General features: G+C 35.1%; 1 protein-coding gene across 2 annotated transcripts in view; it reads left to right on the top strand.

Annotated features, from left to right (window-relative positions):
• Positions 1-13,573, top strand: part of RAD23B (RAD23 nucleotide excision repair protein B) — a 98,521-nt gene that overhangs the window by 54,181 nt on the left and 30,767 nt on the right. For both annotated transcript variants that reach the window (XM_021002220.2, XM_021002221.2), the window contains exon 4: positions 2,841-3,115. In XM_021002220.2, coding sequence (XP_020857879.1) covers positions 2,841-3,115 — 275 coding nt within the window. The remainder of the gene's footprint in view (positions 1-2,840; positions 3,116-13,573) is intronic.

Genomic DNA, 13,573 nt, shown 5'->3' with positions numbered 1-13,573 from the left:
GAGATTAGACTGGATGCCTTTGAGGTCACTTCCAGTTTTAGATCTACATGTGATCCTAAGATACCTTCCAGCTATAAGTCTGTGATACCCTGTGATCTTTTCTCTACTACACATGAAAGAACTGATCAAAAAATCTAGATGATAATTTAATGCAAAAGCAAACTGTTTGGTATTACACAGTATAATTAATGTACACAATACTAATTCAAGTTGTCAAGAAATGGTTAATTTATATTCATTATACTGTTTAAGAATACATTGATGTATGAAATGAATTTAAGAAGATTTCTATCCAGCATGGTTAAAGTTTAAATTATGCTGCTTCAAAGAAAACGCTCCCAGCTTTCTAGAATAATTAACTATCCAGAAGGACTCTAGATGTACTCAGGATTTTAGTGTATTAAGTTTTTCCTATGTGTAAAATTATTGTGTTGGATACTTGGGCAGTTATCTAGAACTTTCTTTAAGGAGGTCAATTCATTAAGCATTTGAGCATCTGATACTAGTCTGTGCTAGATTATATAAAGATAAAGAAAACAGTGTCTACTCTAAAGGTATTTACATTTTGATGGGAAGTGGGCCGTAATATGTATATTATTAAATCTATACAAGACATATGCCAAGTAAATACAAAGTAATTTGAGGAAAGCAGGGGTTTGGGGAGGCAGACAGGATATATTGGTAAAGACTTTCTGGGGGAGGTATGTTTTGGAGAAAGCCAATAATGATTTGATGAGAGGACGTTGAAGAGAGAAACCATTCCAAGAGTAGGAGACAATCTCTGCAAAGGTACAGAGGTAGGAAAGGGAAGATCATGTAAATGTTATTTTCCCCTACATTTACAACATAGTTGAACCTGAGAGATAGTACAAATATAGTCAACTCTGTGTCTACCAACTGAATTAAAGAAGAGTCAAAGCAGTTCTGTTTTCCCCTCCATAGATAGCTTACAGAAACAAAAATTTTATGATTCTTTCTCTCCCCTTAGGCTAATGACTTTAAAGTATTGCTTCTACCTCAAAATATTTAATTACCTTTGGCGTTTAAGGATCTTGAGATATGCATGTCCCTGGTACTTACTGAAGGGTAGAACTTTGTGTGATTATTTTATTCCTTTCCCCAGTCTCCATGATATCTTCTGGTTTCCACTTCAGAAAAATGCTAGTTAGTTGAAGATCAACTGTGCTTTACCTTATGAGCATGATTGTTTGAAACCTTTATTTTGATAAGCCAACTATAAATTTGTTTTTAATGGCACATTTGGTAGGTTTAAACCTATCACCACCCTGTTCCTCATCATGATGCTGAGTCACCCTTCATTTTTGAAAGTTAGGGCAGTGGTGTGCAGCTATGGCAAGTCTTGTCAGGTTAGGACTAGACTACCAGTGAAGATCACTAAGTTATTCCAGAGTTTGGGATGGCAAGGACAGGGAGAGGGAACACTGATACCAATGTAATCATGGGGTCTCAAAGTATGGAATTAAACATATTCTATATCACATATCAAAAAGGATATGTAAAACCTGTTAGTTTGCAGTAAATATTAGTATTTTTTCCTCCTTAAAAGAGTGGTAATGTAGGATAATTAGTGAGGATATTAAACATCATTTTTTTTATATTTATATTTTAAAAGGACAGCATGACATTCTGGAAGATCTGATTTTAAGGCTTCCTTCTAATACCTAGTTATGTGATATGAGCAAGGCACTTAACCCCTCAGTACCCCCATGCAACTCTGTAACAGTGGAAGTTAAAGGGATTATATTCTGTGTGGGGTTTGAGGGGTGGGCTGGGAGATGAATTTTCCACAACAGTTAGTCCCTACTACTAATGAAATGCCAGGTATGGAGGCTAAATCCTTGTCCATAAGTTGGGTGCATTTGGCTTAAATAAAAGCCAAGTCAGATTATTTTCCTACAGAAACTTTTGTTTGCTATAACCTTAGTGTCTTCAAATTAAGTAATATAGGCTTCATTTTTTTAGAAGTATATATTTTACAATATAAAGCAGTGATTTAACTTGTTTTTTTTGTTGTTGTTTTAAATTAATTTAGTAACATCAAAACTAAATTTTTTTTTTAAATGAAGGCTCACTGAAGCAGAATGCTATAGACATGGAGAATTAATGCAAATCAGTTTGAGTAAATGTGTATACTGTTCGTATATATATATATATATATTCATATACTCTCCTTGTATGTTAATCAACCTTGAGTGACATGAGTAGAATGTTTGACACCTTATCTAGATGAAATTGTGTTTTCATTGTCCAAAATTAGAGTGGTCTTTCTGTGGGATCCCAGAAGGGTAGAGGTTAAATTGTGTTTTTATCCAATTATAGGTAAGCTTATTTCACAATAGCATTCCTTGGAGAACTAAAACTAATGTTAAAGTTAAGAATTAAATTTTAAGGGGCATATAGATGGCTCAGTGGATAGAGCTCTGGCCTTGGAGTCAGGAGGACCTGAGTTCAAATCCGGTCTCAGACAGTTGATACTTACTCGCTGTGTGACCCCAATTGCCTCACCAAAAAAGTTTAAAGTATGCAGGAAGTTATTTAGTGTGTGATGTTTTCTAAGTAAAGTGGTGGGTTTTGGGTTTTTTGGTTGTTGTTTTGTGGGTAGGCAATGGGGTTAAGTGACTTACCCAAGGTCACACAGCTAGTAAGTGTTAAAGTGTCTGAGGTCAGATTTGAACTCGGTCCTCCTGACTCCAGGGCCGGTGCTGTATCCACTGCGCCACCTAGCTGCCCCTAAAGTGGTGGTTCTTGTAGTAGTATAGTGTAATGGAGAAAATGGTGTATCTTTGTCTTAAGATTTGATTTTGTTTTTATTCATTTAGCCGAAAGCAGCAGCTACTTCAACACCATCACCTTCTACAACTCAACAGTCAAATCCTGCTACCACTACTACAGTTAGTTCATCTACAGCAGCATCTGTGGCTCAAGCCCCAACTCCTTCTCCTGCCTTGGCTCCCACCCCTACACCTACATCTGTCACTCCAACACCAGCTGCAGCAGCTTGTGAACCTGTACCTACTAGTGCTCCTAAGGAAGAGAAACCAGCAGAGAAGCCAGTAGAAGCTCCTCTTGGTATTAGCCCAACATCATCCGACAGGTATGATCACCCTCTAGGAAATTGTGGATCAAAACTCTTCCATGTGAGAAAGTTTATTTTGACATCTAATTTCAATTTTGATTTGTTGATATGTTGGAAGTAAACGTTAAATAGTTTACTAGAGCTTCTGATAATTCACTAGATGGGATTAAACATAACCGCAGTAGCAAGAGAGGATGTATATCCTGTTTTATTAAATCTTCACCAGAACTATTGAGAACATTCAATCTTACACCAGCATCTCAGGAAATCTTTTAAAGATAGGGAAGAAAACAGCTCCAAGATAGAAAATTTTTGGATTTTAGAGCTAGCTGTATCATTGCATATTTGCATTTTCATATGAGGCCCCAAATGTCTTTGTATATAATGTAGAAAATGAAGTTATTTTAACTACCATCATTAAGTTTTGTGCTGTGTGACCTTAGATAAGACTCTGAGCCTGCTTTCTAAATTATAAAATAGAAATAGTAATAATAGTAAACTGAACTTTTTAGGTAGCATGGCATAGTTCAGTGCTAGAATTGGCATCAGAAAGATCTGTGTTAAAATCTCAGCTCCAAGGCTTACTAGCTGTGTTATCCTGGATAAGTCATTTAACCTCAAAAAACTGAAGCATGATGAGAAAACTGTCCTGTAAGAAGTGCCTGAAAGCCTTATCTAATAGATATATTCTGGATTCCTCACATTCGAATACAGCTTCTCACAATATTTTTCGACAGATCAAGCAAAATGTATGTGTTGAAGAATTTTGTAAACTGCAATGAACTGTCTGCTTAGAAACCTATTATCACACTCATCCTCTGACCTGAAGTCTGTCCATTATAAATTTGGTCATCTGTATTTCTTTTTTTCATGATCACCCATACACTTAATTGGGCTTGGCATCATCAAGGTAGAGGGATGTGAAGACTTGGGAAAATTGTTGCAAGGATGTCTTTGGAAGAAAGGTTTGGGCTCAAATCCCCACTGCTAACACCAAGAGATGGAGGATTATGGATTTTGTTTTGTTTTTATTATAATTAATCAAAACATATGATATGGTTCATATATTGTTAGCTGGTCTTCACTCCTCTAAAATGATTTCTAAAAATAAGATTATGGGAACATCACATTTAAAATGATCTACAGCTATCATTGCGCCTGAATCGGTTGTAGTTTCCTAGTACCCTTTGGTCATACATTCTATCACTCAATGGTTAAATCTATTATTTGATGTATTTCCACTTAAAATAGAGAATAGTAAGTGAAAGACTATTCAGAAGACTTTTGTTTACTATCCATTTCATGTTATTACTAATTTCACTTAGGATTTAAAAATAGAAATTTATGAGATAATAGTGTTACTATATTTTGACTAAGATTTCAAAATATGCAACACATTTGGAACTTACTAGAAAAAACTTTCATATATTGTAATGAAATATTAATAGCTTTTGTTTTAGGTAGCAACCTTACTTATAAAGTATATTTTTATATCCATTAGCTCCTTTGATCCCAACAGCCTTACTTTGTGGTGTGTAGCACAGTGTCTTCCACATTCTTTTTTTAAATAAATGTGTTTTGAGTTGAAGTGTTATTATTTACATTCTACATGAGAAAACTAAGGCTAAAAGAATTCTCATTCAACATTATGAAACTATTAGAAGATTGACCTGTTCTGACTAGAAATGGAACATCTTAGAAGGAATTCGGACTTCTCATTTTAGAAAATACAGAGATATTGAAACTTTGAATTGAGGAGTAAAGTGATTAGTCTTATGGAAATTTAGTTTTAGTCTGGCAACAGTATAAAGGATGGATTCAGATAAGGAGAGCATAAGGTCTAGGTAATTTGGGTGGTGGTGCCATTTAGGAAGAGATATGTTTGATATGGTGAATCTTAAATTTGAAATGATATGAACTGCAAATGGATCTAACCAGTAGGCAGCTGAAGATATGTATATATATCTGGAGTTCAGATGAAAAGATTAATCTGGAAGTATTGACATAGGGAAAATACAAAGTACAGAATTGGTAAACCCTGCAGAAGCGTAGGAGGCTTGGGTTAAGTTATAAATGAGAAGGGGAAGAACAACATAAATCATTACCCAGCCATCAGATGGTCTTTTACCAAAAACTACGGAATATTTATTTCACATTATTTTATTGTAGTCTTCCTCCACTGAAGTTTTACTATGATTTACTCTGCCTTTATTGGAGGTTTTCAAGATAATGACTAGTTGACCAGCCACTTATCTAGTTTGAAAGGATAGTCTTGTGCACATAAAGGCTGGCAAGCCCTTCCAACTCTGAGATTGTGGGGTTCTTCAGTTACTGTCCTAGATGTTTAATTAGCAAAAGAACCTATATTTGCTTGAGCATTTTTTTCCCAGACTTTAGTGTACAAAAGATTCTTTCTCTTTGAAAACTTAAAAGTTTTACTTTTTAGAATTTCCTCTTTGAAATAGCCTAATTATATAAACAAAATTTCTGTATATTTTACCCCTTGGTTTGTGTATCCTGAGGTTTAAATATTAATGTTTTCTAAAGTTGCATTTGTTCAGTGAGTGTTGGAGGTGAGCATTTATTTGCATTAGAGTGGAGGAAATTTTCACCATTTTTCATTTAGTCTTCTATACATCATCATTTCCTCCCCCCTCTTAACACAGCTACATTCAGTAATGCTAAAGTAGTCAGCATATAACTTCCAACTTCTTAAAAAGTATGTACAGGAGAGGCAAGGCCAAAAAGGGACAGAATCTTCTTTTGGAGAGTAAAGTAAACCTCTGGTTCTTTGTATATGAGAGACCTTTATAATTCAGGATTGCTTCTAAACGTTTTTCTTTCTAATTCTTATTTTTAGTTTATAGGTTTATAAACAGTAATGTGTTTTTGTTAATCCTGTCAATATTTGTTTTTAGATATCAGTCTATAATTTCTGTTAATTGATGATTTAAAAATTTTCAAAATACCTTTATCTCAAATGATTGGTTGATGGAATTATATTTTTAATTAAAATTAAGAGATATTAACATAATTTTAGCATAAAATTTTTTATACTTAGTTTTTTAATACTAAAGGTAATCTTTTTAGAAAATATTGTATTCTGTAAGCCATCCTACACTGATATGGGTAAAAAAGTCTTCAGAAGATTATTCCACATTGTCTTCTTTTGGGCCAGAAAACAGAAGAATGGCACTTAAACAGCTTGAAAACGTGCTCACTTATGAAAAAAAATTTTAATAAAATTTGAATCCATATAAATAAATAGTACTAATTAATTTTAATTATGGAAGGAGGCTTGATGTATGCTTAAGTCCTCGTGAGTTGTTCTACAGAGCTATGATTAGGGGAAGTAAAGATCACAAGTTAGGCTTAGAACAGCATAGTGTATTTAATGTTTTGCTTTGTTTTGTTTTACATGTAAATCAGATTCCATATTTCATGAACTTCACAAAAATGAGTTTCCACAGTGCTAGTGGAGCTTTGTTTTAGAGGACCATTTGTTGGGTATATTACAGTAGGATTTTTTTCATGCATGGGTTGGATTAGATGGCTTCTGAGATCCTTCCAACTCTGAAATTCTGTAATACAATGATAATCTTTTCAAGTTTCTCCGAATTCAAGAGAGAGCTTAGTCTTAATGAAGAATAGGGATATTTGTTCTATGACCGAAAAGGGGAGTGAGTGGCGGTCATGGTTAGATGTTTGAAGGAAGGAGTTAAAAAATTTCCTTCAGTGAAGGAGGATGTTAAGTAGTATTTTGTTGTAATTAGAAGGAGGTAAGACTTGAGTTTGGGGGCCTGAAAAGCAGAAATCAACAATCTTTATAGAGTGAGATAGTGACATAGTAGAAAGATTGAGCATTAGTGAGGATTGCAATTCTTTTTTTTTCTCCCCCTTAAAAATAATGCTTGGTTTTTAAATTGCAGTAATCTGGGTTTTTTTACACTTAATATTCTAATTATTAAATTTTCCCCCTAATGTTAACTTTCTGATATGTATTAGAATGAGAGTGTTTGTGGCTTATCTTGTACTGTTTTAAATTTCTTGTGTATTTTTGTGATCATCATTATGCAGCCAGGTTGTATGTTTTGAGAGCTGTTGTGTTATTATCTTTAAATTGTTTTAATACCACCAGACTTTCACATCACTTGAATAGGATCCAGTTTCTTGTACCTTAAATTTAATTAGCATAAAAAAGAGGAGAATTCATAATTGTAAGGAAGAGTAAGTTTTGTGAAATTTATCGTCGGGGTTAAGCTTATTAAGGTTTTCTTTCTCTCCTTAGTTAATGCTTTCTTCTGCCATACTATATGCTTCTGATAGCTTGGTGCCCTGGAAAGAGCACTGGCTCTGGGTCAGGACTTGGAGTCAGATCTTACCTCTGTCATTTATTACTTCATCTCTCTGCCTACTTCAGATGACCTTATCTGTAAAATGAAGGCGTTAGAGTTAATGATCTCTAGGGTCTCTTCAGCTCTAAACCTATGATCTTCTGATGTTTAATAGTCTTAGAGACCTTCATTGAAGTATACAGTGGAGAACTAAGCTCAATGAGGAGACATCTTTATTGCTTTTCCGGTTTAACAGCCATAAAAATATATTTTCTATTTCACATCATAGTAATTTCCATGTATGTCACCACTTTTCCTTGTAACAAAGAAAAGTAGCTCACCAAAAGAGAGCCCTGTCTGATATCCTGATGCAAAGTTCTGTATTCTTACACACCCCTCTAGGGAGGGAAGGGAACCTGAGTATAGCTCTGTCTTGGTTCTATTTGCATTTACAAAATTGTAGTCCGTGTGTATATTGTTCTGCTTCTAATTAATTTCTCATCCCTGCATCCTTTCAATTCTTAACTGTTTCTTTGAATTTCTCATTTGCCGTTTCTTAGCTTGCAGTAATAGTCTGCCATATTCCTATATCACAGTTTGGTTTTTTATCCATTTACTAACTTTTGTGTGCCGACTTTATGGTCTAATTTTTTTGCTACAACAAAAAATGCTATTTCATGTATTTTGGTATATACAAGACTTTTCTATCTTTGATCTCCTTGTAGGGGATATATTTTGTAGTTTTCTAGGCCAGGGCATGAGAACAGTTCTGTAACTTTTCTCATACATTTCCAATTTTTTAAAAGAATGGTGGGACCACTTCACAGCTTTACCAGATGGTATGTAGGTATGGCTGTCATGAAACTAATCTTATGTTCCAGTGTTTGAATCCACAGTGCAGTTATGTAGAGCTTTTTTTTTTCTTTTTAAAGGTATTGTCTCCCCTGTCCCCCCACCCCACCCCAGGTAAACACATTAATTGAAAAAGGTTACTTGGCAGTCACATAGGGAAAATGTAATAATTGTGTGATAGGTAAAATGATGTTCATTCTCAACTTTAGTGAAGTATGGCTATAATTAACAGTATCAGATCAGTAGTCTAAGCATCTTTATGAGAGTTATGCTTTTGTCTTTTGGAGAGACCAAAACTCTTACACCATCAAGAAATTTATCTTTTTTGAGTTCAAGTACAAATTCCCATAGTTTGTTATCATTTCTATTCAGATTATTCTGAAATCTGTTATATCTACTGCCTTGATCTTCTTAGCTCCTGACCCAATTAGCCAGCTGCTTATAGAACATCTCTACCTAGGTAATTTACAATCATCTCAAGTTCTGCATATCTAAAATTTAGGTTAGTATGGGATCAGTTGAGCTGGAAAGGACCTCAAAGTTTATCTAGGCTAACCCTCTCATTTTAAAGATGAAACTAAGTGCCAGAAAAGTTCAATGAATTGTCCACTCACACTGGTAGAAAGTAATAGTCAATATTTGAAGCCAGGGCCACTTGATTTAAATACCCACTGTCTTTTCCACTATTTCTTGCTCTCTGATCTTTTCTCTAAAATTTGTTTTTTTCTTTTTTTCCCTTATTACTCCCATTATTTCTGTCAGTGTTACCAATCTTCACCTAGTTCTCCCACATTAGAAACTTTGGTATTTGACTTTTTCCCACACCTCATTATAGTATTTTCAAAGATCAGTCAATTCATTTTCCACAATATCTCTCGTATCTCTTTGTTTTATTCCCACTTTGGCCACCCTAGTACAGAACCTAAATATTATATAACTGGAGTTTTGTATTAGCTTCTTAATGGTTTTTGTGCCTCCACAAATACCCACTCCAATCCATCCTTTATAACACTGTTAAACTATTCTCCCTTAGGGGCAGCTAGGTGGCGAAGTGGATAGAGCACCGGCCCTGAGGTCAGGAGTACCTGAGTTCAAATCTGGCCTTAGACCAAACACTTGACACTTACTAGCTGTGTGACCCTGGGCAAGTCACTTAACCCCAACTGCCTTAAAAAAAAATAGACTGTTCTTCCTTATGTCATTCATTTATGTTAAAGCCTGTCAGTGTCTTTAAGGTTTGTTTTCCTTAGTTTGACATTGAAGGTCATTCATAATTTGAGCACACATCAGAGTTGTTGGGTGATCAAATAAGATCATATTTATAGATGTTTATTAGCACAAAGCATGGCACATAGTAGCACTATATAAATGCTTATTCCCTTCCTCCAACCCCCAGTCTGGTGATATGCCTTCTTTCCAGACTTACCTCATCTTGCTCCCCACCATGTATGGTGTATTCTGGCAAAATTACTTAATATTCATAATCTTCTCTTCATACTCATAATTTTCCTGTCTTCATGCCTTTATTCACATTCTTAGTTTGCCTTTCTATCCTGGTCCCCTCAGCCTTTTGATTCCCTATTTTTTAAAGTCCAATTCAGATGACATCTTCACGAATCCTTCTTCATTCTTCTCTGTTTCCCCAGTTAATGATTATCCCATGCTCCACCAACCAGTAACACTTTGTTTTGTACTTTTCCTCTTGTTATTTTATATTGTAGTTACTTTTGTATGGGTATTATTCCCTTACTTAAATAATACACTGCAAAAGGGCAGGGACCTTGTCTTATCCAAAATTGTATCTTCATTTCCAAACAGTGCTGTGTAGGTAGTTGGCTCTTAATATAATAGATTTGTTCAGTTAAATTAAACCTAATTAAATGAATTGCTTTTCTATGATGACATTTTATTTACTTACCTTTCCAGTTTGAAATAGCTGCATTTCTTGTGAGGCAATACTGGAATTAGTCTCAGATTTCTAACTTTAAGTCCATTCTTTGATTTTTCTTTTTATTTAAAATATAGCTGCTTTAAAAATGTTTTCAGAATTGGCATCTTCTATTATGATAGAATTATTTTCATTTGGGAGAGCTTTCATTATAGGTCACCTCTTCTGTTTTCTCTGAATGGTTTTTATTTATTTATTTATTTGTCTTTACTATCTTTCAGACTTTATGGGCACACAGAATCTCAGTTTAATGAATACCATTATGTTGTAATGAGGATATTTCCACATCCTGGCCAACAGTCCATACTAACATTGCTTTGCTGATGTGGATACAGTAATAATTCACTTATTCGGAGGCCGCCTATGCGGCAACCTCAACTATCCGGAACACCACCAAGAACCTGGCAGTAAGCAAAAAAGAAAAGAGGCCTTTGAGCAGCCAAAATAGATGACATAAGGACCATAAGGCTCATGGCTTTTACTCATTAGAAAACTCCTCATACTCTCACTCGGGACACAGTTTTAATCACCCTGGTTATAAAGGGGCTCCTTTTGATAGGAACACTGACAGCGGCAAGAAGTGACAACAAAGTATAACATAGATAATATAAAAAGCAGGCAGAATAACTGGGGGGAGGGAGGTAGAAGCATTACCATTTAATTAAAGATAATAATCCTGCAAACCTCAGTGATTGTGCTGATTTCTTCTTCTAGTCCCAGTAATAATAATTGATTGTGCATCATTATTGCCCTAAGTCAAAGAAAGGGTTAAGTATACTCTGTTTAAGAGGTTGAGGAAATACAGAATACAGTTATAAAAAGACTTCTTTCTAAAATGGTTTAATTTTTTAAATTGATGCTTTACATGGTGAGCTTCAATTATCCAGAAAATTAACACGTGAAAAACTTCATTTCTGTGAGACTAAGTAAAGTGCATAGCCTAATTTTTAAAAAATTTTAAATCTTTTACTGCATTTGTCCATTTAACAAGGATAGTCCTTTTGATGAGGTATTTCAGCATTTGTTTTTGAATAGCTGTTAAATTGAATACCAATAAAATTTATTTCTTTCAAAATGTGTTGATAGTTTATGATTTTATGAATTGGTATAGTTTGGGAACATTGATTGTTTTATTGAAAGTGTTTCCTGTCTATTGCCAACCAGCCTGCAAAGTGATAGGAAGTCCTTTATCCTGGGGTGGAAACAGAGTAAATTAATTACTTTGAGAATTTTCTCAAGATTTTCTGCCTAGAACATTATTAGAGCACATTTATCTCAAGTTTAACTTAGTTTACATGTGGTCATTTAGAAAGCTACTACCTGGGGCAGCTAGGTGGGCACAGTGGATAGAGCATCGCCCCTGAAATCAGGAGGACCTGAGTTCAAATGTGGCCTCAGACCCAAACCCTTGACACTTACTAGCTGTGTGCCCCTGGGCAAGTCACTTAACCCCAATTGCCTAAAAAAGAAAGAAGTGAAAAAAAAGGCAACTGATATATTGTAAATCAAAAACAATCTTAGATTTTATCTCTACTCTGAGCAGACTTCGCAACTTCATTATTATATGGTTGTCACAGCCGGATTGGGAATACGTTATTTAACCTCTTACTGCATTTATATACAGTTATAGTATATGTGCAAAATAGTATTTGCCATCCTAGTAACTTTTGCTTTGAAGAGCAAACTTTATCTTTCTACAGTTTTCTCTGTAATTTCCTATTAACTAATGCTTCGTGCCTATTACTTGATTTGTCAGGGGTTCAGAACCTGCTTTTCTTCTTGATTCTCCTCAACTTTTTTCTACCTTTCCTTTTCCATACCTATAATTCTAATTGATGATAATATAAATTTGAGTGTTATTTATTGAATAACATTGTGTTGCCCACCCTTTTTTAAGTTAAACATTTCATATTTCTTTTTATTTATTTTAAAAAAAAATACAACATTTTATGAGCCTCAACAGAAAAAGAGGCTTTCTGGCTCAACTTTTTATGAGAAATCTTTTATGACTATTCACTGGAGCAGTGTCTTTCCATTTTAACAAGTTTTACATGAGAATAGTAATTTTGGTGTTAACTTCTTAAACAAGAGTCTTTGTATTGTGGTTATTGTCTAAATGCTTTACTTTTCTGGTTTTTCAGTTTTATCTTAATTTACGTCTTAAGTTTAGGTACAATGCTATTTGTTGAATGGTAAATTGTGGGGCACTTTTTCTGATTTTGGTCTTAAGTATCCTTAAACAGAGGTTAGCGTTAGGCAGCTATAGAAAACTTTGGCTAATACTGAGTATTCTAAATCTTACCCACATGGTTTGAATCCTGTTTTTGGATGAAAATCTCTCCGCTCTAGATACAGTAAAGAAGGCAGAGGCAGCTGGGAGTAAGCAAGCAGGTGTAGGGAGGATCTTTCCAGATTCAGATATGGTTAAGTTCCCTCATCCTAATCAATAGCTCTTATTTCTTACCAAAAAATCTTTAGTATCAACAGCTGCTGCTGGTTCAAAGTATGTATCTAGGAGGGAAGTAACAGAACATTAGGTGAGGAAAACATATTTTTCCTGTCTCAAATTATATTTAGGTGGAAAATATTCCAGGCTGGAAGATAGTATTCAACTACAAATTTGCTTCCAAAACTAAGGAATCAAGAACCATTTGCAACAATGTATTCATTCTAGTTTGATTAGGAGACTTTGTTGTGTCCTATTAAAGCTTTTATTACTTGCTTGTAGCAAGAGCTACGATTGAGGGACACCCGCCCCCACACACACCCCCATCAATCAGGAAATAGGGACACAAGTTGCATTTATTTGATGCCTAACTCTTGGGGTAATATGTCCTTCTTTACACTTCCCATGTCTCCCTTGGCCCACTTGGGTAAGAACCTTGTCTCCTTCATTTTGAGCTCCCTCTTCCTCATCTTCTGTCAGTCAGATACCTCCTGCTACTGTCTCCCCCCTCACCCATCTTACTCCTTACAAAAACCAACCCCTCTATTTGTTCAGTCCCATTTTGACCCGTCTCCTCCAACATGTGCTCTGTCATCCCTACTGTTGCATTCATTGTCAGTCTCTCCCTGTTATATTGGCTAATTTTCTTCTGCCAAACCCCCCATTTTATCTTTCCATACCCCCACCCCACCCCCCAATCATCCTAAATCTCTTCGGGCCTCTATAATAGGTGTGCCTTCACTTTCTTTCCTTACTCTCCTCTTTTCTTAACCCCTTACAATGTGCCTGCTGACATTATTCCACTGAAACTACTCTTAATGATCTCTTAGTTGCCAAATCCAATGGCCTTTTTCAGTTTTCATTCTCCTTGACCTCTATGGGCTTTTATGCTATTG

The sequence above is a fragment of the Phascolarctos cinereus genome, unplaced genomic scaffold (assembly GCF_003287225.1).
Source record: "Phascolarctos cinereus isolate Bilbo 61053 unplaced genomic scaffold, phaCin_HiC Scaffold_4;HRSCAF=312, whole genome shotgun sequence".
NCBI lineage: Eukaryota > Metazoa > Chordata > Mammalia > Diprotodontia > Phascolarctidae > Phascolarctos > Phascolarctos cinereus.
Note: the sequence above shows the minus strand (reverse complement) of the source record. Positions and strands in the feature narration are given on the sequence as shown.